General features: G+C 47.2%; 1 protein-coding gene across 1 annotated transcript in view; it reads left to right on the forward strand.

Moving 5' to 3' along the window:
* The first annotated feature begins 6 nt into the window (after window positions 1–6).
* Ptpn14 (protein tyrosine phosphatase non-receptor type 14) overlaps window positions 7–23769 on the forward strand; it is an 84258-nt gene continuing 60495 nt past the window's right edge. Inside the window, exons 1-2 of the mRNA XM_033762042.1 lie at window positions 7–221; window positions 8636–8805. Coding sequence (XP_033617933.1) covers window positions 48–221; window positions 8636–8805 — 344 coding nt within the window. The 5' untranslated portion in view covers window positions 7–47. The remainder of the gene's footprint in view (window positions 222–8635; window positions 8806–23769) is intronic.

Consider the following 23769-nt stretch of genomic DNA (forward strand, 5'->3'; position numbering starts at 1 on the left):
CCCAGGCCCGAAGCCGCTGAGGCCCCGCGGACTGAGAGCGCCCAGCCATGCCGTTCGGCCTGAAGCTCCGCCGCACGCGGCGCTACAATGTCCTGAGCAAGAACTGCTTCGTCACCCGCATCCGCCTGCTGGACAGCAGCGTCATCGAGTGCACGCTGTCGGTGGAGAGCACGGGCCAGGAGTGCCTGGAGGCCGTGGCGCAGAGGCTGGAGCTGCGCGAGGTGAGCGGGTGCGGGTTCGGCTGGAGTTCTCAGGTGGAGGAGCGGGGACCCTGCCCGGAGCTTCCCAGGCAGGCAGGAGGCTGCAGAGGGGCGTGAGCATGCGCCCACCAAGGGCGCTGTCCTCGGAACAGTCGGCAGCTTGGCATTGTGGCTGGCGTCATGGGGAAAACGCCCACTCCGGGCGGCAGCGGCTGCCTTTTGTTTGTTTCTATATTTTCCTCTTTAAGAAGAGCAGCAGGAGCCCTGAAGGCAAGTGGCAGGGAGCCTGTGGGCGGCGGGTGGCTCTGGACTCCTGCCAAGAGCCCCTGGTCGGTCCAGCCTGAGTGGCAGCTCTGGCCACCTCTTAGTTGTCACCCTACTCGGGCTCCTGTCTGCTGTTCTTGGTGCAGAGACTGGTTTCAGAGACCAGGCAGCCTTCGAGGTTCGTTTTCTGGGCAGTGTGACCTGTTCTGGCTCGGTGCACCCTTTGCTCACAGGTATCGCACCAGGGCACAAATTTAAACGCCCATCTGCACATGTGCAGGGCACCAAGGGAGACCCTGCTGCTGCGGGTAGGGGCAGAACACTCATCTAAAGTCTCGTGTGAAATTTTCACAGATGCGCAGTGATTTTACTTTTGTAGCACGCAATCAAGCGTCACTTGTGTGCCCAGACCGGGAGGGTAGATAAGGTGGCTAAGGGACAGGCGCAGGCTGTGTGGCCTTGGATTCATACTGGTGCTGTCACTTTCTAGCTGCGTGGCCTTAGGAAGTTCCTGAGTGTGTTTTCACATCTGTGAAGTGGGAGTGATGGTGCTTGTGTCATAGGGCTGCTGTGAATCTTAAAATAGGTACTGTGTGGGAAATGTGTAGTGCTGTCCAGTAATTTATAATTGTTTAAACCCAGATGTCTTAAAAATCAGTTTTCAGTAGATCCTACTTGTAAAATACGTGACAGATAATCAGAACCTCATTCCCTTTCACTGCGGCGTGCAGAGCAGACCCTGAATGTCTTAATTCTCCCACACGTCTGTCCTCTGCTTGTTGCGCCTGCTTTACAGACAGGGCCTGGAGACACGACACTGGCAGGCTCTGAGGCTGCTCCCCCATGGGCAGGGCGTCCAAGCTGGGGTCCACTCTCCTGAGTTCTGGAGTCAAAGGAGAAAGAAGAGGGCAGCGGGGGCTCTGCCAGGAGGGCCCCCCCCCACCCCTCATGGGCCCTATAAACTCCCAAGCTGGGCGGGGAGGTAGACTGCCCGGAAGGCGGTCAGAGGTCATGGCGAGCTGGACAGAGCGCAGGACAGAATGGGGCTCGGGTGAGGGACAGGAGGGGCGGAGTGGCCAGCAGGGATCCTGGCCAGAAGAAAGGAGAACTTCTTAGGAAAACGTGCTTGTTTGTGGTTTTTTGGTACTGGGGATCGAACTCAGGACCTTGTGCTTGCGAGGCAGGCATGGTACCACTGCAGTAAACACCCAGCCCCAATGTGCTTGTTCTTTTAAATTGTTTTTTAAGGTAAAAATTTTTAAGTAGGAGTTTCTGTTTGGGAACTTTATTAAGGAGGAAATTTAAGGGAAGGAAGGACTCACAAAAACAGAATTCTGGTGCTGGAGTGGTAGCCTATTTGCATGTGCGGGTTCAGCTCGGCTTTTTTCTCCGAGTGAAATTTTGGGGGGACGATGCTGTATACAGAGCACTGTTCCCAAGACAGGAGGCACAGCTTCTGGAACCTCATCTCCGTTTGAAAGTCACATGTTTAAAAATAAACATCGCTGGCCCACCCTCTGTACAGGTTTCATCTGTGGGTTCAACTAACCACAGATGTAAAATATTCCGGGAAAAATTGCTTTTCTAGTGTGGGTGTGCAAACTTTTTCCTTGTCATTATTTCTCCAGCAGTATAGTATAACAGCTGTTGCCCTCTAGTGTGCATTGTGTTAGGACTGTGAAGTCAGCTGAGGAAGACAGTCTGCAGGAGGGTAGGTATCGCTTACTAGAGGGTGATGTGCTGTTAGGGAATTTGTTTCTGAGGCGGTCCTGGAACTGCTCCCGAGGAACCTGGCATGGCGGTGTCACTCTGTGTGGGACGTACTGTGTTTCTGTGGCAAGTCCCTTTAGAATCAGTAGCTGACAGTTTGTTACCACCATACGAGCGTGCTAGGGTGAGGGAGAATAGAGTGGACCCTTGAATTGCAAACTCATTTCGTTCGCAAGGGCTGGTTGCAATTCAGGTTGGTCAGTGAAGGTTTGGGCTCCTCTCCAGAGCCTTCAGAGTCTCTCCAGTACACAGGCAGATCTCAGTGTCCTGAGAGAGACACTGGCCCAGGCTTTCTCAGCACCACACAGGAAAGGATACTGTCATGTTCCTTCCTGACTGTTTAAGGGTTAAATCTGTTTCTGAGGCCATCTGGAAGCAAAAGCAGCCAACATTCAGGTTGTAATTCAGTACTTTGGTTGTAAGTTAAAACTGAAATGCTGGTCATAACCCAAGTTGTTTGTATGTCAGGCCAGGCGTAACTCAAGGGTCCACTCTAAACCCAAACTTGCCCGCTGCTGAGCCGCGGGTGATTGGAAGTATGTGCACTGCCAGTCGGGTTGTCGGCCCTGCTCACCCTTCGGTCGCTTGCTGCTCGGTGACCACTGAGATAAACAGGCTGTGGTCGAGTCAGGAACAGGGAAGGGTATGCAGAGGCTGGTGGCTTGCAGGGGGCTCAGACTGCAGTGTACCCTGGCTCTGCCGCTGTGCCCCAGTTGCTGTGCAGTGACTCACTGCCCGGGCCTCAGGCCTGAGGATGGAGGGGCCGTAGCAGCAGCCTCAGTGCCCCATGGGGCACAGTCAGAATTGGTTGTGCAGGGGCCCCCGTGTCACAGGGCCTGGCACTACACCTGCCATCTGAAGATGCCATGTGACTTCTCAGCCCTGAAACTTCAAGACAGCAGCTGGACTCTCTTCTTTTGTGTCTGCTTGTTCCATTTTTAGGTGGTTTTAATAATTAGAAACAGTGATTTGATACTGAGCCAAAATAGCTAAGTCTTCAACTCCTTGAAGAGTCATTAGAAATGGCACGGCCCAGCAGCACTCTGGGAGGCTGAGGCAGGAGGATCACTGCGAGTTCAAGGCCAGCCTGGGCTATGTAATGAATTCAAGGTCAGCCTGGACTACATAGCGAGGCCTTGCTTCAAAAAATCAAAAACAAAACAAAATTCAGGCCCAGCTTTGTGACTCACTGAGTCCCTGTGTCAAAGTAAAAAATATAGAAATAGGCCTGGGGGCCAGGGATTTAGCTCAGCGGTTCGGTGGCCTGCCTTGCAAGTGCAAGGACCGGAGTTCAATCCCCAGTACCAAAAAAAAAGAAAAAAGAAAAAAAGGAAATAGGCCTGGATATGTAGCTCAGTGTGAAGGTTCTGTATTTGATCCCAGGACCAAAACCAAGACAAAGCAGAAAAACCCACTCTGCCCAACATGGTGGCCACATACTACTTGCAAGCACTTGAACTGTGTGACTCAGTATGTGCTACGTGCACTACTCACACCAGACATTGAAGGCTTAGTATGGAAAAGAAGAATTGAAATAGGCAATAATTAAGGTGGGTGTGGTGGTGCACACCTGTAATCCCTAGGTTTGGGAGGCTGAGACAGAAGGATTGCTGTGAGTCTGAGGCCAGCCTGGGCTACACAATGAGACTTTCCAAACAAACAAACATATATACATGTATATGTATTCTGCCGATTTGTATGCACACTTCAGGAAAAGAAAAAGCTGTATATTTTAATACCAATTTTATTGAGACATCATGACATTAACACAAGTTACCTTTGGCCTCTATAGTGACAGAGGTGCTCAGGGTGGTAGCTGTGAGCTTCCAGACGTTTATTAGCGTGGTGAGCTGCTGCATGGGTGACCTTGGTCACTGAGCTTGCCGTGCCTGCATTTTCAGCTTCCCTGAGGGCCCGCACGGTACTGGGTTTTCTGCAACATCCGAGGTCTTCTTGGGGCTGACATCATCTGTTAAAATGAACCGTACTGTTTTTCTTTTCCTGAAGTTTGTGTCTATTTTTTGGTGGGCTTTCTCTCTCTCTAAATACCCAACAGTTACTTTTTTATCGATGATAGGTTGAGGTGATATTTTAAGTACAACATTTTTCAGTAAAATTTACTGAAATTAATTTCACCTGTTGGTACTTTTAAACGTAGCTACTAGAAAATTTAAAATTGAATGAATGTGAGACTCACGTTATACTTCTAGTCGGTAGTAGTGTTCCAAGAAAGACGTAGGCCAGGCTGAGAGTAATAGCTGATAAATGTACAGACTGCCAGGCGGGGGCTGGGGCTCGGCAGTTGAGCACTGCTTAGCAGGCCCGAGGCTATGCAAAGACAGAAACACCAAAACCAAACCAACCGACCGACCACCTGGCATTTTTTTTTATTGTTTTTGATACTGGGGATCAAACTCAGGACCTTGTGCTTGTGAGGCAGGCAGTGGCACCACAGAGTTACATCCCTGGCCCTACTCCGAGTTATTTTCAATAGGCTTGTTTTGTTTTGCTTTTTGAGACAGAGTCTTGATACGTAGTAGTTCAGGCTGGCCTCAGACTCATGCTATGATCCTCCTGCCTCGGCCTCTTGGGCACCGGATCCCCCTTTCCCTTTCCCTTTCCTGCATTTCAGCGCCTCGCTGCTCCCCATAGGAACTGGTTCTCTGTCTTCTCTTCTTTTCTCATCACTGCAATAAACCTTGGCGCCAGTGCTGTGACTCCCAAGCTAGAGAAGAAGTGGATTTCTTCCTCTGTGGCAGTCAGCGGCCTGGCTCCATCTGCTCCTCTGGCCTGCAGCTCAGGCTCTGGGCATTCCTCGAGGACCCACTGAGATCTTCTGGTCACGGAGGTGGCCCCTGTGTGGAACCCTCGGCCACATTTTCTCAATCCTGTGGCAGCACTGAGCAGCGAAGTTTAATTAACGAAGCCGAGCAAGAGCTGGACTTACAGAGCGGCCTGGGGTGGCCCTGCTGCTCTAGACGGGGTGCCCAGGCCCGACCATGTGGGGAGATGGGCGGGGCGCACAGCTGTCTGCGGTTCCATTTCCTGGGGGCGCTGTGTGGACACCACGCAAGGCCACTGTGCTCTCCTGCAGAGTTGAGCGGCGGATTGAGCTGGACCGGAGGCCAGAGACACGCTTGGAGGCAGGGTCTTCCTGCTCTGCAGCGGGGACGAAGCTGGTGTAGGGAGAGGAACACAGCAGGGCGGGGTGGGGACGGCTAACGAGGCACAGCTGCCGCACCCTGTGCCATGGGCCCCTCCTCAGGAGAGCAGGCAGGCACGGCACCCACAGGAGGGGTGGGTTGTGCGCTGTGGGTTGCCTGCTCCCCGTTCCCCCTTCCTCCCTGAAGCCCAGCCCTTGAGTCCTCACACAGCTGTCCCCTGGGTGAGAGCGAGGTGCTTCCCTCTGTGGAGCTCTGTGTCATGTGGAAAATCCTGTATTTGAGCAACAAAAAAACATTATGCCAGAAATTAGGTTTTTCCATGAGTGGCTTGCTTTGTTCTTTAGAACTCTATGCTGTTTACTGTAGCCCAAGATGTTACTTTACTCTGAGTTCTCTTGGATCTCATCATTGTGTGTGCACGTGTGTGTGTGTGTGCGCGTGTGTGCATGTGTGTGCGTGTGCGTATGTGTGCACTCCAAGGAATGTGTCTTGTTCTTGGGGTGTTTTTTGCACAAAGTCAGGTCTCTTCATTATCTTTTTTTTTTTTTTTTTTTTTTTTTTTTTTTTATTTTATTTTTTTTTTTTTTTTTTTTTTTTTTTTTTTTTGGTACCAGGGATCAAACTTGGGTCCTTGTGCTTTCGAGGCAGGTGGAGCTACATCCCCAGCCTGTCATTATCTTAAATGGGTGGAAATGCTCTCCTTCAAGGCACAATAGCAGTAAAAATACTAATTTCTTTCTGGAAAAAAGTCAGTTGAATGTACATGGTTGCATGAATAGTATAATTGGAATGAAGCGTGGACCATAAAAATACCCCCTGAATGTCAGAACTACTCTTAGTGAGAGGTAATAAATCACAATTAGTTGGGTAAGCAGTTGTGCAGCTTGCCTTCCCTTCCCCCACCCATCTTGGAAAAGGCTTCTTTCCAGCCATAATAATTATGATGTCGCTTGTTATGGTTTCTTTTCTGTTACCTCATTCGTTACATGCAGACACTCCATGTCATCCAGCCTGCAGTGGGAGACCCTTTTATGGCTTTTTCTTCCATGCAGGAATTCAGTGTGATGTGGAGCTGCCAGTGCCAGGGGACCCCGTTCAGAGTGGAAGCCGGTGTCACCCATCCCTGATTTCTGTCCCACTGCCCCATAAACACCTATAATAAGACTCTGAAGAAGAATTCAGGGGCACCACTGCTTTGTGGTTATTTTTCTTACATCTCTTTGTGTTATTTAGAGTTGGTCTAGCTTCTTTTTGTTTGTTTGTACTGGGCGTCAAACACAGGATCTTGCGCTTGTGAGGCAGGCGGTGGAACGCTGATCTAAATTCCCGGCCCATCTAGCTTGTACTTTTGTCTGCTTCTTGTCATTTACTTCCAGATAATCCTGTTTTCTAATTGTGTGGATCATAAGCATTTCGGCCAGCTTTCCATAAGTATAACAAGTGCCAGAGATAATCGGCTCCTTAAGAGAGAAGATTTATGTTTTGACTCATGGCTTCAGAGGTTCAAGTGCTCTGCCAGTTAGTCTGTTGCTTTGGGTGTCTGCAAAAGAGAAGCAAAAGGCTTAGGGTCCCACAGTCCTTCAAGGGACCCCTACGGACGTCTCACTGGCCTCTGCCTCTAGCGATCCCTCCTATAGAGTGAGGCAGGGGACTAGGCTCTTTACACCAGGTGTTTTGGGGACATCCCAGATCCGAATTGTGGCAACAGAGACACCAGCCGTGCTGATGAGAAAGATCCATGGGACCTCCCACCTGCCTCCATTCACCAGTATGAGGGCGACGATGATGATGGTGGGGGAGTAGCAGCCATAGAAGGCATTGTTGGTGATGTACTTTCTTAGGCGTTATCTCATTTGTGCACCTCACACAGCCTTTGTCCATTTTACAGATTCAAAGACTGAGTCTCTGGGGCTCAGTGACTTGCACCCAGCTCCTGAGGTGTGCAGCACAAGAGCTGGGACATGAACTTGCATGAACTTTTCTTTGTAGTCAGCTGCAGTCCATTTTCTGGATGTCATCACAGTTACTGGAACAACTGGTGGACTCCCAAAAGCTCAGAACTGTGCAGCAGGGTTCAAATTCACTCAAGCAAGTTTGCCTAAGTTGGTAGAAATATAGTAGCTTGAAAAATGTCTAGATTTCTGCTATGAATGTACCCGTTGGAACTTTGTAGAAGAAAACTGATGCAATCATTGTGTCCATATGAGAAAAAAATCCATTAAAAATAACCTTCAGTGTATCTGGGTTTCATATGGGCAAGGACTTACCCAGCTTTCTGGCCAAGGGAGGGTTAGGGTTAGGGTCAGGGCAGAGATCAATTCTGGTATGCAGCTGGGACAGGAACAGAAATCTGAAAGTGACTCTGGAAATTCAGCAATGCAATGCAAATATCCTTCAGAAGGTAAGCTTTCTAGGTGTGCTGTAAACCACTCAGGGCTATAACTGAAATACAAAAGAATCTTCAAAGAATTGATCTATTTATTGGGCGATTACTGTGCTAATCCTGAAATCCCAGCATGAATTAATATAAAGGCGACATCAGGCGCAGAATAGTCCCTGTTTTAAATGATTTAGCGTGCTGTTCAAAACTAAACTGGTTGAGGCTTCAAGAGTGAGGGTGAAAGTCTCACTTTCATCTATCAGATCCCACTGTAAGCTGCCAAGAACAGACAGAGGGCCAGGGAGGGTGCCTTCCCTTCTCCGAGTGGCATAGGTGGAGGGATCTGCTGCAGTTCATGTATAATGAAGTGGTCTGGGCAGTGTTTCTCAAGGTCTTCATTAAAGCTCAAATCAAGTGAATACATTTTTGGCTAAAATCTGGTGCTGTGCAAATATTCTTCAGTACAGAAGTTTTCATCTGCCAGGAGGTTTTGCCTGCGGAGTTGGGTGATAATTTATCTGCAGCAGGTGTAAGGGCTGGGACGACAGACTTCGTGTCTTAGGGAAAAGCACTGCGCTCACTCTGCTGGACCTTGTACCTAGCATGAGTACCACACTGGGGCCTGAGCTGCAAATCGCAGCTCTGGGCAGGCGTGTTGCATATGGGGCTTTCTGGGGTCATGGCATTGTGTGGACATGATGTTTTCCGTTTATCCTGTGGTTAGAAAATAGAATCCCGACCTCAAGTATAGGCTGAAGAGCTGAGGGTGACGCAGGCTTGGGAGAACAGTCTTCTGTGTGGTCTTGGGATCCCTGTGCTAAGCCCCAGCTGATATGATTTTCTTCCCTTTTATCCAGACGCACTACTTTGGCCTTTGGTTCCTCAGCAAGAGCCAGCAAGCCCGATGGGTGGAGCTAGAGAAGCCACTGAAGAAACATCTGGACAAATTCGCTAATGAGCCTCTGCTGTTCTTCGGAGTCATGTTTTATGTGCCAAATGTGTCATGGCTTCAGCAAGAGGCCACCAGGTAGGCGCAGCCCCCCTAAGTTCCATGCCTGGGTGTGGTTGGACTGAAACTTCCGGTGGGGGAGTGGGCATGGAGCCTGCTGATTTGGGGTCGCCCTGCACAGTGGCAATCTAAAATATAGCTAACTCCATGGTTCCCTGCAACCCCAGGGAGGCAGCTGTGATCCTGAGCCTGGGAATTTTGTCTCTAGCAGCATAGACAGCATATTTGTTGGGGATGGTGGATAAAATAGATATGCTAGAATTTGATAATGATTTAACCCCCTACTAGGTTTTGTCCACCTGTTCCCTCAAAGTATCCACCCAAAATGTACCAGATTGCCTTGGATTTGAGGAGGAGGATGATAAATAAAGATGGGAGTAAACTTATGAAAGAAAATATTGCAAGTGCAAGAGTTTTGATTGCCCGGGTTCAGGAGGAGAGAATGGGGACCGAATGGGGTCTTAGCCCACTTTTCTGTGCCTAGGAGAATCCACCTGCTATCCTCCCTCCTCTATAATGGGAGGGTTTGTGAGAATCCATAATGTTCTGATAGTTTATGATTCACTGGCTGAAACAGGTACTTTTTGTTGGTGTCCTTGAAATTTACCTATTGGTAAGTTTTCCATGGAAATACCCAGCGATCCTCCCACCAAGTGGGTATTTCCTTTGGGGAAGGGAATCACATAAACCCTCTGATTTTCTCCTTTCTTGGATCTTGAGCTCCAGAGCACTTGGTAGGGGAAGCCAGCGACCTGTGCAGAAGGGGTATTCTGCGTGACTTCCGCTTACGTTGTTTTATGGATTTAAAATTTCTGGAATAAAGATGCAGTTGAGGTTGTTATATATATTTCTGGTAGTCTGCCCTCCCTTTAATATTAAAACCCATTATTGAACAGATGGTACATCTGAAAATAGACACCAAGTGGTAGCTCTCCACATGACTCAAAACCAAGAATTGCGCCTCTTTCCTGGTGCTGTTTGAAGCCCTCTGATACCTACCATCCTGGACTGCTTTCAGGTGACCTCACCTATCTAATTCTTATTATGAAGTCCTCCTGCTGGCTTTGGAATCTCCCTCAGGCATTTTACACAGTGCTAGGAACATAGAGTTAGGTTAATAAGTACTTGGTGACTATTGGCTTTTGGACGGTTAAATATGACACAGCAGGGACAAGGGTAAGTACAGAGAATAGGTTAGTGCATATCACAAAAAAGTCTACGAGAAAAATGGTGTTACTCGAGAGAGACTTACTCTGGAGGTCTGCAATGGAGGGAGAATGGTTGACAGGGGGAGGGACTGAGAAACTGAGCTTTATAAACTTAAAGAGTTGAGTAAGCTTAGAAAAGCGAGGCCTTCAAGGGCACAGTGGCTGCCTTCAGGTGTCTGAAGATTCTTTGGTGAGAGGGGAATACTATGTTAACTCCTGAGCATGAAATTAGGGCCCTCGGCAAGGGAAGTTCAAGGGCCTGAAAGACTTTGGCTATTTGGCCCAAGTAAAGAACGTGGTTTCTAGTAACTGCGAGCACATAAAATTGGAGCCAGGCTTATAGAAGGGAGAGCTCCCAACGTTGTAGTGTAGACTTTGTGGTCTCCGCAATGTCTTAGAGGACTCTGCTGCATTGGGTCAGATGCTGTGGGGGGCTGGATGTTCAGAAACCAGGTCTCCCGCAGCCTCAGGGCCCAGAGCATTCACTGTAAGTGTGGATTCTAGAGCTTTTCCAGAGCTTTGAATGGAAACACCGAGGGCTAGAAAGAGAACACCTCCGATAGTTCTGGCACTTGCCAGAAATCACTTGGAAATCAGTGGACTCCTTATAGTTTTTACATTTTCCAGATAAAGATACTTAAAGCTGCATTATCTGGCAATGTTTGCATTCATAACCTGACACAAAAAATGTTTCCATCTCAATGGTAGGTATAGTGTAAGAAGTTTTGGAGGTAGTTATAGGGTCGAGAAGACTTTGCCTTTTGCTTTAGAATTTCTTTTGCTTAGCTTGGGACATTTAAGATAAAAGTTAATAGGGAGAGATAAAAGTGTTTTCTGCTACAGGATCTGAAGCAGACTCTTACTGTCATTTGAACAGAAAAACCAACAAAGTTTAAAGCTTTGAAAGACTGCTGTAGACTTAAACATTGGAACTGCACTATGTGATTTCAGGTATAACCTGCTTTTCGATGTTTAAAGTTAGGAAGTGGGTTAGTAGGAGTGTGTGTGTGCGTGTGTGCGTGTGTGTGTGTGTGTGTGTGTACACTGCAAAAATGTTTGCCTAAAATTGGAATGTGTCAAGGGAGTACATGTAGGCAAGCAGAGGAAATGGAGAAATACGAAAGTAAAGAATCTTGAAAGTAAATAATGAAAGTGGAAGGCAGGAGAAAGAAAAAGAAAGAATCATACACCCTTGGGAAGGCTGAGGGCCGTGGCGCGGTTGTGAGGATGAAGTCTGGAGCTCCGAGGCCAGCTGGTATGAACAGATCGTGTTGGTGGGTGCTGGGGCTTCCTGGGTTTGGTACTGGAGAGGAATAAATGTGCGGAAGTCCAGGGGAAGGATGCTGTGGTAGTCGGCAGGAGCCTTTGTACATCTGAGGCCTCTTGGGACGTTCCGGAAGCATCTGAGGTCCTGGCAGTGGGTGGGGTGGGATTCTCGCGGAAGGTCCCAGGGAGGCCCCAGGTGTCCTGGTCCTCCAGCAGGGCCAGCACTGACTCTCCCAGCCCTGCTCCCCGTTACCAGGACCTCAGGTGGAGCTGGGCTTGGCTCAGCTCCTGGAGCACCTGGGGTCTGCGGGCGGGTGCTGACACCAAATAGTCTTTGTGTTGCCACCCAGGGGAAGACATTTGCATAGACTAGAAGTAGAAATCTGTCTTTCATTTGCTGGCCACTGGTGGAGGAGGCAGCCATCTGTGCTTAAAAAATAAGCCTTTGTCTGGAGCCAACCAAACTTGTTTTCAGCCAACGCGTTTGCCTTGCTTTGGCTACTTCTGTGTGAGAGGAAATCGGGCTCAATGGCATTTGTCATGACCAGGGATTTCTTCTCTCTGAATAAGGGCAGAGGCCAGAATGAATACGGGTGTTTTGGGCTTTGGGGTATGGATGTAAACCCCTATATGTTTCTGAAGATACATGGTAATGAGAGGAAGATGGCTTTAAAAGGTTTTTATTTCACTGCTTGTCCTCACCCCACCTGGAAACTTACAGATTAATGTTGTGATCAGGGCACTGCAGAACTTGGAGAAAGATGAGTTAGAAAGCTGTGAAGCACTGCATTTGATACTGATTTGATATTCACTGGGTGCGCCTGCTCAGGAAGGGCATCTTCACCGTGCAGGGAAGCTGCTGAAACGCAAGGGCCGTGTCGGAAAAGAAGGGGCAATTCGGTCCTGCTGTAAGGTGACCCCTGACTGACAAAAAAGATTGGAGGCGAGTGCCCCTAGGAGTACAGATACACGGGGAAATTCTGACATGATTCCAGAAATGTGAAAAAACTGGCAAAAAAGAAGGACTTACTGGGAGACAGATGAGGGTGAGTCACGAAACCATAGGAATTAAAGAAGATTAAGAACCTCTGAGTTGTTAACCTCACCGCACACTGTAAGATATATTACCTTGGGGCCTGAAAAGTTTAGTTTCCCCCCTTTGGTTAAAATGACTCATGGGATGGGACCACCATAATATTTTCCATTTTGCTCTGCTTCTCCTGTGCCTTTTTGCCAGGCTTTCTGTTCAGTAAGAGGGCTCTTGCTAGCAGTTCATCTTTTCCCACTCTCTGCTCTTGACTCAAAGGAAATATTTTTGTAATGTGTTTTAAAGATTTGCATAGCAACAGGCCCGTTATAAACACATGGTCTTCAGATTTTTCTGAAAAAAAAAGTCTATGAGAGATGGAGAAATTCTTAGTCAAACAGAAGGGTGCTTAATAATAGCAAGGGGCAGCCAGAAATTCACTGTGTTTTGTGTTGGGCTGGAGTTTTCCTAAGTCTTTCCTCAAGTGAGGAAGTCACTCATTTTTCAGTACTAAGGAGAATGCTTTTAACAGAAAAAGTCATTTCTGAAGCACGAATTGAGGTTTCAGGGTTTTAGTTTGTGAGTACCTACATGGTTTTAAAATTTCTAACATTCGGAACTGTGTCTTTGTTACCAAACAGGCATGTGTTTGTATGACTCTGATGAGCAGTGTGATTGCAGATGGTGACAGGGCTGCTCACTCTCCTCAGGAGATCAGGTGACATCGCCTCTCTCCCAGGATGCACTGGGGTGGGGCTGTCCACCCAGGCAGTGTGAGGGCCCTGCAGAACATAAATGGCGGCTCTGCTGCTGCTGTGTCCCATTGGGAGCTGTGGAGGCCCCAAGGTCTCAGCCCCTCTGCTGCCTGCTGTGCCCAGAGGATGTACCCAGCTCCTTCCCAGCTCTGGCTTACATGACCCTGTTCCTGTCTGCTGGGTAGCACAGCCTAGCAGCTATTTCCAAGAGGATTTTAATACTTCATCTCTGTGTGGACTTGCATGGGGCATTCTTTGGTGTTCACGTGGTTCCCGTCAGGGAAGAGCTGACTGGACGGGTTGTTTTTCCACCAGCTAGGAGCATGTGCCCACGTTTAAAGCTGCTGCTTAGGTGGGTGACAGGAGGAAAAGTGCGTTTTGGATGATGGGAATGAGAAGGGAGTTTGGTTTTTGCATTTTGAGACTCACAGGGCCTCTCCAGTTAAAGCTTTGGACTTAAAGCAGGAATACTGTGTTAGAGCCAGGTTAGGGGAAGCCGCACATTCCCACGAGGGGCAAAATCTGTATGTGTGTTTAAGTAGGTTTTAGGAAGTCAATCCAGTGACCTTAGAAAATTTTCTTCGCCTTTCCTTTCTTGTAAATGCCCCTGCTGTGCCCTTAGACTCTTGCCATGTGCCCTGTGTGCAGTGGCTAATAGGTTAGTGATTCTCAGTGGCTCTCTTAAAAGCCCTAATGACAGTTGTGTTCCCGTTTCCTTTACAACACCCTTTATTTTATTCCTTCTGTTGGGTTCTTTTAGTTTGAAGCGTCACATTAATGGCTATTTGAATTTTACCTATGGGCTTGGCAATAGCAGCTCCCTTCACATGGGCGGAGGCTCAGCGTGAAGCCCTCCTGGCCCGGCCGGCCCGGCCGTGCTCCGGACGCATCCCCACTCCACTGGCCGTGTAGAACGGCCTTGTTCCTGCCAGATGCTGCTTTGAGATGTGGCTGATACTGGTTCCAGTCTCCAGTGTGCACAGGGGAAGATTCCTGCCTGTCACAAACAGCGGCCTCGCAGGGAAGAGTCGCTTTCCCCAAAGGAGATTAGAGTATTGTCTAATGGGTTAGCTGCCACTGCATTCCTTTTCCTGCACCTGTCATCTCACTGTAGACATTTTGCTCATCGGTAGGGATATAAGAACGAACAGATTTTAGCATCCTCTACTCCCAGCTTTTATTCATCTCCATGTGTTTGAGTTTTGGGGGACTTATTTGAGTTTGTGCTGCCCTGATTACTTCTGGGAGGAAGACGGAAGGTACCGACTGTGCTTCAGTGAACCCTGGGGGCCCAGTAAATGTCTCCCAGGAGCAGGGGTGGCGACTGGAGTGCAGGTCATTCCTGTGGCCTGGTGCTCAGAAAGGCCTTGCTCTTGTTTTAATGTTGTTCTGGCGCCATTTTGAAATTCTTGACTTTCGGAGGATGCATTGCACCCTGCAATTGAAGCAACCCGTCCAGCACAACCCTGTTATTCCTACTTCTGCTGCTGTGCACTCACGAGAGCTTATTCTGCTGTTGAGTTGTGATTTCTCCTTAGGATGGGTGGGTCTGAGTCTGCTGTTACATTGTCATCAAAGAGAAAAGCAGGGAAAGGAAAGTAAACATTTTACTATCTGTGCAGACATGAAAATAGGATGGTCCACTTTTGCTCCTGGAAGAGGCTGGGAGATGGCACAGAGCCGATGGATTTTCCCTTCAGGAAGCTGATTGATCGGCTTGTGTCCATCCCCAGCTCATATCTCCTCGTACCTCGCGTGAAGATGGCTGTAAAAGTTTACACTTCTCTGTGTTAAGTCCTGTGCACACTTCTAGTGCCTACCTCATTGCGCGTGTCTTCCAAGTGTTCTGAATCGCTTCTGGTTTTCGACCCTCGTAGGCTAAAGCTGGGATTTGCAAAATGTGCAGGTAGGTATTTGGCTCTCTACATACCCGCTATCACTAGATATAGAGGGTAAACGGGAGCATAATCTAGGAACTTCTCTGCTGTTCTTTCCCTTCAGGGGATTGTGTGAGTGTGCGTGTGTGTGCGTGTGTGCATGCGTGCGTGGGTGCGTGCACTGGACCCAGGGCCTCCGGGATGCTATGTGAGCGCTCCTCCCCTGCCTCACACTCCCACCCCATCAATATTCTTTAGTAATATCACTGGCGCAATTTATAATTCATTGAAGAAAAAATTGGAATTTCAAAAGGAAATAAACCAGAGGTCTTGTTCATATTTCCAAAGGAGTCTTCCTATAATAGTGTTCTTTAATGCATCTGCAATGTTTGATCTGTACTCTTTATAAAACAAGAACACTCATAAGTATGCTTTACCCACTTGTAAAACAGTGGGTTTACAAAAACAGAGTATATGTCAAAGAAACATTTTCCTTTAGATTGTGATTTTGTCATTGCATATTTTAATCCCATGGTTAATATGGATTCACAGTCCTATTATTTGGAACTTCTCAATAGCAAACCAAGACAATATGTTTCTATCAAGTTGTAAAGATTTTGGTTTTTAATCCTTTGTAAATTCCTTGATTTTCAAAGATGTATTCTATTCATTCGCTCATTCCAAATGGTTCTTTATTACAGTATTACGTTGCAAGGCTAGGAACATTTCAATGCTCAGTCCATGAAATATTAAAGGTTTGTAATACAGCATGGCTTAAAAATGTAAAACATCATATTTTTTCAAAACCTGGGTAGGGTGTGATGATAGGGCATTGCAATGTTTACCTTTAGGAGAGAGGTGGGGAGAGGAGAAAAACAAACAGCACAGGAAGAGGCATCTGGCATGTCAGAGCACGCAGGCTGTGCTTTGTGAGAAATTGTAGCTGCCTGCTCCTTACCGAGGATTCCCGGGAGGTGTAGAGGTGTCATTATCACGGGTGGGTGTGGGGAAGCGTGTGTTGATTTCACAGATGGATTCAGAAATAGATCTTGGGGTCGGGGAGACGCAAGGTATGGTAGGCGCATTGGAGTGCTGTGCACTGCCTTTTCCTGGAACGTCCGCATTGGGAACGCAGTTCGGGGATCGGGTGGAGAGAGGCAGGAGGGACCGATGTTCTGGACCCACACACTGAAGAGACGCTGTGGCTAAGCAGCAGCAGGGACTGGCAAGCACGAGTCCAAGGCTCTACACCTCCCCCACCTGAGTATGTTCCGGTTCTGTGAAGTTCTGTGGGAGAACACAGTTCGCATTCTGTCGTCACTGGGTGCAGTCATCCAGTAGTGTTAATGAGGGTGGCTAGCGTTTCTGTACAAGGTGCTGTGCTGAGTAGCCTTTCTTCCCCCAGAACTGCATGTGAAGCCTAGTATTTTGCACATCCTAAGCAAGCACACGATCGCTGAGCTGCACCTCTGGTTCTTTTCACAATTTTCACACAGGGTCTCATTGAGTTGTCCAGCTGGCCTTGAACTTGCCATCCTCCCGCCTCAGGCTCCTGTGTAGCTGGCGTTACGAGCATGTGCTGCTATGCTTAGTGTCTTACATGACCACCTTTTGCAGTTCTCACTGGAACCTGTGAAGTGGGCCCAGTGATTGGGCCTTGAGAAAGGACTCCTTGGTCTGGTGGGTGATAGAAGTTTTGTTACTGACAAGTAGAGATTTGTCTTTTATTTGAGGAGATGCTCCCAGGCACATCTCCCCTCGGCGGCTTACCTGAGTTTAGTTTCTGCTGTACTGTCAGCAGAGAAATTCAGGGGGCTGCAGGTAAAGTAACGCCAGTGATTACGGACTGGTACCAGGAGGGCTGGTGCCGGGCTGCAGGCGTGTTTTGTTTTAGTGGAATGATTTGGAAAGGGTGGAGATGGGCCATCTTGCAGGCTTCCCAGTCCGCATAGTTTGGCCTTGCTCCCCGGCTTGTTCTGCCCAAACCTCGCTCCCATGCCTCATGCGGCCCTTCAGAAGTCTGGAGCTCACCTCACACCTGCCAGTTTGCCCAGGTGGTTTAAGCCATGTGGATCCGGCCGTCCTGACCCCAGCCGCCTGCCGTGGCTGAACTGCTGTGGGGTGTGGTTTCCGCGTAACTGCGCCTTTGAAAGGTTCCATTGTATCTAAGGATCCGCCAGGGTACTGGATGTTAAGTCTCTGTCTTCCTGTTGGAGGATAAGGCACTGGTGGTTCTGATTTTCTCTCTCTAAGGGATAAGGGGAAGTACTAGGCTACATCCTCAGACGTTTTTATTTTCTATCCTGAGGCAAGGTCTCACTTTACTGCTCTCAGAATCAGCCTCATCTCTGATTATCCACAAAAAGGTTCATCTGTGGCCATGATACCAGTTAATTGTGAGGCCACAGTATGCCCCTCGAATCTTAGGCACCTGCACCTGTAACCTGCGTGGGAGAACAGTTTGCCTTCCATCAGGCCAGGTTAAGTTTTACCCGAGTCATAGATGTTTAAGTCTAAACATGAAAAGCTGGAGATGACAGTGGTCAGTTGCTTTATTTTACAGATGACGGCGCTGAGAATCAGCACGACAGGGGGACTTTGCTCACAGTCACACAGCTGCTCAGTGACAGAAGCCGGGCTCTTAGCCCAGCCCTGGAATGGTTTTGGGTGACCCAGGCCTGCTGATGCGGTAGAGAGCATGGATGAGGTTTATTTAAACTCGGGCAGAGCCTTGGCCGGTCCTCCGTGCCTGGCCCAGCAACTGCTCAGACACATCAGGGGGAAGAGCTCTGTCAAAGGGAAGGAAGTAGTGTAGACCGGAGGGACAAGGGGGAGGGGGAACAGCCACTTCTTTGAATGGAGCCCTTTAAATAGCGAGCATTATGTAGAGATCGCAACTAAGATGGGTTTTATTTAGCATTTTTATCAGGCATCTCCAGCCCTGGGCACACCGTGAAAGTGCCAAGCTTTCAGATGAAGCAAGTCCTTTAGAAGAGAGGGAAATCGAGACATTGGAAAATAAACAGTGGAAAGGTGTCAGTTGGCTTCAGGTTACCAGGTGTGACTGAAAAGGCGATCCTGCTTTCTGGTGCCCTTTGTAAGAGCGGAGGAGGTGGAATCATAGCCAGACGTGTTGCAACGCATTTCATTTTACAGCTTCGAACTCCCTGCAAGGTCAGCCCATCAATCTCGGGCGCTTACAGCCAGGCAGAGCAGGAGACGTTTTGCCTGCTGTTTCCTACCAGCATAAAAATGAGTTACCACCATTCGGAGCAGAGCCCAGCCCATTTGACGCAAGTTTCACTAAAAGGCGAGTCAAACACTTGATTTTTCAGTAGATCATGGAAGTGAAGCAATGTTAGAAACAAACATTTCTGACCAAAAGTGTTTATTACGATGATGACTGTGAGGAGAACTCATAGATTTCAGGAAGACTTGGAAACGTCACTTGTTGGAATCGCGGGGATAAATGACCTATTGTGAAAAGAAAGGGGCTGCTGAGGATCCTGCCGGAAAATCTGAGCACAAGCTGTGCGCCTGCTGGAACTCTCTTGGAATGATGGCTGGAACCAGCTCATGGTATTTTTGGTTGAATCTTGAGAAAAATAATAGCTGGAAATAAAACATTGGACAAAACCAAAACTGCTATCGTATAAGGAGCATGAATTGAAATCAGAGCTCCGTGGCTCTTTTCTGAGGGGTATTTGGGCTTTGGCCAGGCTCCAGATGCTCCCCACAGTCAGTGCTGTGTGTCGGATCAGCCAGGAGTTGGTGCAGCTAGAACCATGGTTAATCCAGAAAGTGCCCCCGATGGCGTTCAGCACAGAGTAGGCACTCAGAGAACACAGCCCCATGCATCTCTCAGGAGGCGGATCCCAATATGCAAAATCCAAAGTGTTCTGTAAGTCAGAACTTCAAAGTTCAGGTTTGGAGCATTTTGGGTTAGAGATGCTCAGCCAGTCAGTTCTGTGCAAATATTCCCAAGTCCCAAGACCTCAAAATCTGAAAGACTTTTGGTCAAAAGCATTTGAGACCAGGGTTCCTGAGCCTGAATCCTTAGCATGGCGGAAGGATCTTGGGGCTGCACTTACCTGAAACCAGTAGAAGCACGCTGGGAACCTCAGTTCACCCAAGCCACACCGAGATACTGGAGCGCCATCATGAGGCTCAGTACATAATTGATGGCTAGTAAAACTCAGATCACTTTAAACCCTATTTCACTAGAAACTCGGTGTGCTCTGGCTTGTGCCCACATGTCCCCCTAAAGCCTCATGCAGTCACAGGTTGGGCTTTTTCGGAGGTGGCTGGATCTAGAATGTGTGACTCTGGGACTGGTTCAGGGTGCAGTGCCAGGCTCCAGGGCACTGTGATTAAGGGCGTGAGTGCTGCCCACCCTAAGTAGTCTGGATAAGGAAAAAGGGCAGAAAGACATTGTTAAGGTCCCTTCTTGCTTTGCTACCTTCTGTCCGCCATGAGCTGCTGCCACCCTGCCTGGCAGCCAGCCAACTGTGGACTGAGACTGTGGACTCTGCAAACTGTGGGCTCAATAAACCTCTCCTCGCTTAACTTGTGGGTGTTGAGTATTTTGTCTCAGTGATGAGAAAAAACTAAGACGTCTGTGGAAAGCAAATTTGGCACTGACTTGAGTTCAGGAAATCAAAATTTTACCCCCCTCCAGTAACAAAGGATTTGATATCACTGAAGGTAACTTCACATTTGACCCTACTTTTCTTAGATATTTCTCAGAGGTGGAATTGCAAAACGTAATTTAAGCAAAAGTTTTGTATTGTTCTCATGTACATGGAGGCTTCCACTGTCAGGCTGGGGCAGATGCCCTGCAGGGAACCTAGTTGTTCCTGCATCCTGCTCCTGGCACTCAGGAAGCAGGTAAGAGGGGCCTCGCTCTGTGGCTCCCAGGTGACCACGTGGCTGGCTGTTTCCCACGGTGAAGCCAGGCTGACTGTACCAGGCTGACCTGATGCTCCTCTCTCGGTACTAGTCATTTGCAGGTGCCATCTGAAAAGATAAACAGATCCCAATTAGATATTATTAAGGATGGGCTCTTCCCAGGTGACAAGTATCGCAAAACAAAGCTGAGAAAGTGGGGTGTCTGTGCTTCTGGGTGGCCCTTAGCCTGCCCACATCAGAGTTGCCCATGGCATCCTCACCAAGGAAGTTCTTACACATTACACCTGACACCCTGGGTCGAAATCAGGGTCTCAGTGGTGCCACAGGCATCTTCCTGTGTCGATTTGGTTAAGGGGACAGTAACCACATCCTGGCATCCTTCCAGCGATGGCTGCTGCTTTGTGTTAATAGATCTGTGTTGGGACCTCTCCAGGTGAATTCTGGAGAGCTGAGAATGAATTAAAGAGTTGCGAGCTGGAGACATCTGGTTTAGGCTGAGGAATTCAGAGGGTGGTTGGGTGTGATCTTAAGTAATATAACAATTGGGGGTGTTTTCCTGGGGGTTTACAGGGAACAGATGGAGATCGTAAGGTTCTGCAGGAATTTTGGTCATTGCTGTTTGCCGTACTTCAGAATATTTTAGCTTCTGCTGCTTCTGTGATGCCTAACAGGTTATACATATTATAATGTAGGATATGTGTCCTAAACTGGATTTTCAATTTAACTTTATTATACATGTGTGTAGTACATCATGTTTATATCACTTATTGGAAGTATAGAAGATGTCCATATCACATCTTAATTCCTTTATTCATCCTTCCCTCTCCCCTTTCTTATTCCCCCCCTTTTTGGTACATGTTTGTAGTATATGTTTGTGTTCCTTGTGAGGAGTTGGAATGTTGGAATAACACATCCCAAATCCTTTTCTAAAGATAAATTTTCTTGCTTTTCTCTGATTTGTTGATTTTTACTGCATGTTGATAAGTGTAAGATGAAACAACAGGTAAATTTAGAAACATAAAATTTAAACCAAAGAAACTACCCCATGTAAAAACATTAAAGTTTCTTTTCATTATCATATGTGTGTGTGTGTGTGTGTGTGTGTGTATCTTTTTTTTTTTATAGGCTGGCTCATGGAGTTCTTGATTCCATTTGCCAGCCAGAAGCACGATTATCTGATTGTGCCTCTGCTTAAGAGAGACAAACTCAGTTCTAGATAGCAGTTAATTTTTCAAACTTCTGTAACTGACTTCTTTTTCTACATTGATAGATTTTTTTTTCTTTTTAGGTAGTACTTTATTTTCTTACCTTTTCTTATACATGCATGTCTGTCTTTTAAGTATGTATGTTAAATACGTGTTAATTTGTGTCAGACATTTAGGTTTGACTTTTTCATTAAAATATAAGGTACAACTTATTAACTCATTTTGTAATAAAAATTAATTGCATACATCATTTGTATTGGAAATAAATTGTTTGTAAGCAAGTAATGCATTATTTTTTCTTTTTTCATTTGCGCACTAACACACACCCGATTTTAGGATGTGCTGACTAGGTCCTATAGTATTGAAAGCTTAGAATTTTCCTAAGAGCTGATATTCTGATACTATTTCACCAAGAAGTTCTATTCTAATGTCAGAAAAGAAAGTCTTTAAAATGTTTCTCCACAGGAAGTTGGAGAGTAGTAGATAAAGGAAAGTCTATTCTTTACTCCTGATTATTTTCTAAAGAACATCATGAGTCATGTAACCACGTAATCTACAGTAGGCCTTTTTCCTTTCTGATTTAATAAATTGTCTGACACGCATTTAGAACTGCAAACCTCTGTAGAAAAATATTGAACAAAACTGTAGATATGCTTGTACGAGGTTCTGTGAAACTTGCACTTTACCCGAACACACACACACACACACACTATTTTGCCTCTATTTTTATTATTCATCCTATATATAAATAGTTGATTAGACAACTAAAATAAGTGAGAATCAGTCTAGCCTTTACTCATGGGAAAAGAAATGCATTTTCCATCATCTAACGTTTGTGCAGCGTTATAAATTTGGCTCCTTTGGGCAGCGTCCAGATTTGACTCTTGGGCTGCTCACTTGAGAAACTCAGATTGTAGTGATCAGAAATATTACAAGTCATCCGATCAGAGCCTTCTGTAAGAAACCAGCCTCAGCAGTGGGATGGTGGTGGGACCCGGGCACCTGCTTCTGGGCTGGCACAGGCACTGACACACCCTCTGTCTGCCACCAGCTGTGCCACCTCCCACCCTCCTCCGGCCAGACCCAGCGCCCACATCTATTTTGTGCTCTGAAGTTGGTTCAGCCTCATCCAGATCGCTCTAGTTTTGTGATTTTTCAAATCATTAACATCTGCCTCTCATAGAGTCCTTGCCTTCTGTGTTCAACTACACTTGAGTTTTTTTGGATTTAAAATGAACAGTGCTGGGCATAGCTCAGTGGTAGAGAACACCCTGTAGGTTCAGTCTCCAGCACCAGAACAAAACCCTGCAAAATACTTATTCCACACCTCTGTACATCCTACTGTTTGATGTCCCTCTGATCTGTGAACACCTGGTTATTGCTGTTGCTGTCTGTTTTCTTTGCTTTCTTTGTTATTTAGATGTTAACTCCATCTTTTTTTTTTTTTTAACTCCACCTTCCTTCCGAGTCTTTGAAAAACACCCACCATCATTTTGCTCACATTATTGGCCTTTTGAAGATCACCAGAGGTCACCTATACTCCTAAGCCAGTGACCTTTTTCTCTCACTGACCCATGTCAGGCATGGAGAGCCCGTTCCTCAGAATCCTCGGGAAGGGTCACAGGCAGTGTCCGTTGAAAAAAATGGGACTTTGAAGATGCCACTGAGTTTTCAGAAGTGAATCAAAACTGTTGGACAGGAAGACAAGAGGCCAGGCATTGTAAGCCTGTTTTGCCCCTAAAAGTCCTGGAGATTGAGACTGCTTTCATCAGTGGCAGGAGGTTACAGATGGACAAGATGGAAGGTGTGAGGTGACATTGCTCCTAGCAGAGAAAATCACCCAGAAAGCAGTTTCAGTGCGAGGTCCTCCAGGGTATCTGGGTAGGAAGCAGTTACACTGGAGACGAGGGATTGGGATGGGCTCAGTTGCAGAGCACTTGCCTAGCATGTGGGAGGCCTGGTTTCCATCCCCAGCACTGCTGCCCCCAAGTATTATACAGAAGGAGCCCTGTGCACCTGCTTGGGCTGCAGCCCCTGCATGACTTGGTTCAAGGTACATGTCCTCCAAGAGCCACTTTCCTCCTCTGTAAAACAGAGACGTTGGTGTTTTCCTCCTTCTCACAAACACAGACCAGCCCCACTTTTGAATTGTGTTGGATCCCCGTGGTTTCAGCCGGAAACAGGAGTACCAGGGCCAGCAGTTCCCCTGCTCTTCGTGTCCCTGGGAAGTTGCCGTGAGGTTTGGAGACACTGGTTTGTCTCTCTCTTAGTTCCTAGTTTGGTAAATAAAGCAGAATTAAAAACATTTCTGTTTTAGAGAAACTGTCCAGTGTTTTTACTGAGCTTTTGATTTCTTGGAGGAAATAAGTTTTTAAAGTTCAAGGTTTTCCTGTTACTGTTGGGTCACGGGTTCCTAGTATAAAATCTTTTCTGTATTCTGAAACAAAAGTTATGCAGTTTCTTGTTTAGAGTTTTAATGTGGCAAGGTCATTAAGGAAAAAATGTTATCTTCTATATCCAGAGCTTCCAATATTTTCATTCTGATGGAGGCCTTTTCTGCTCATCAAAAAACCCCGTGTTTGGAAATCCCACCTACTTTTAGTATTTCTGAAAAAATATTGCAGTATTAAACACTACTTGTTTATCCTTAGCGTGGAATAACTCGTGTAGCTTTTTTATGCCATTAATGCTGTAGTTAGCATGGCTGTCCGTTTCTGGCATTGCCCCAGCCAGTTG

Source organism: Fukomys damarensis, unplaced genomic scaffold (assembly GCF_012274545.1).
Source record: "Fukomys damarensis isolate Sample0158 unplaced genomic scaffold, DMR_v1.0_HiC HiC_scaffold_11, whole genome shotgun sequence".
NCBI classification, from domain to species: domain Eukaryota; kingdom Metazoa; phylum Chordata; class Mammalia; order Rodentia; family Bathyergidae; genus Fukomys; species Fukomys damarensis.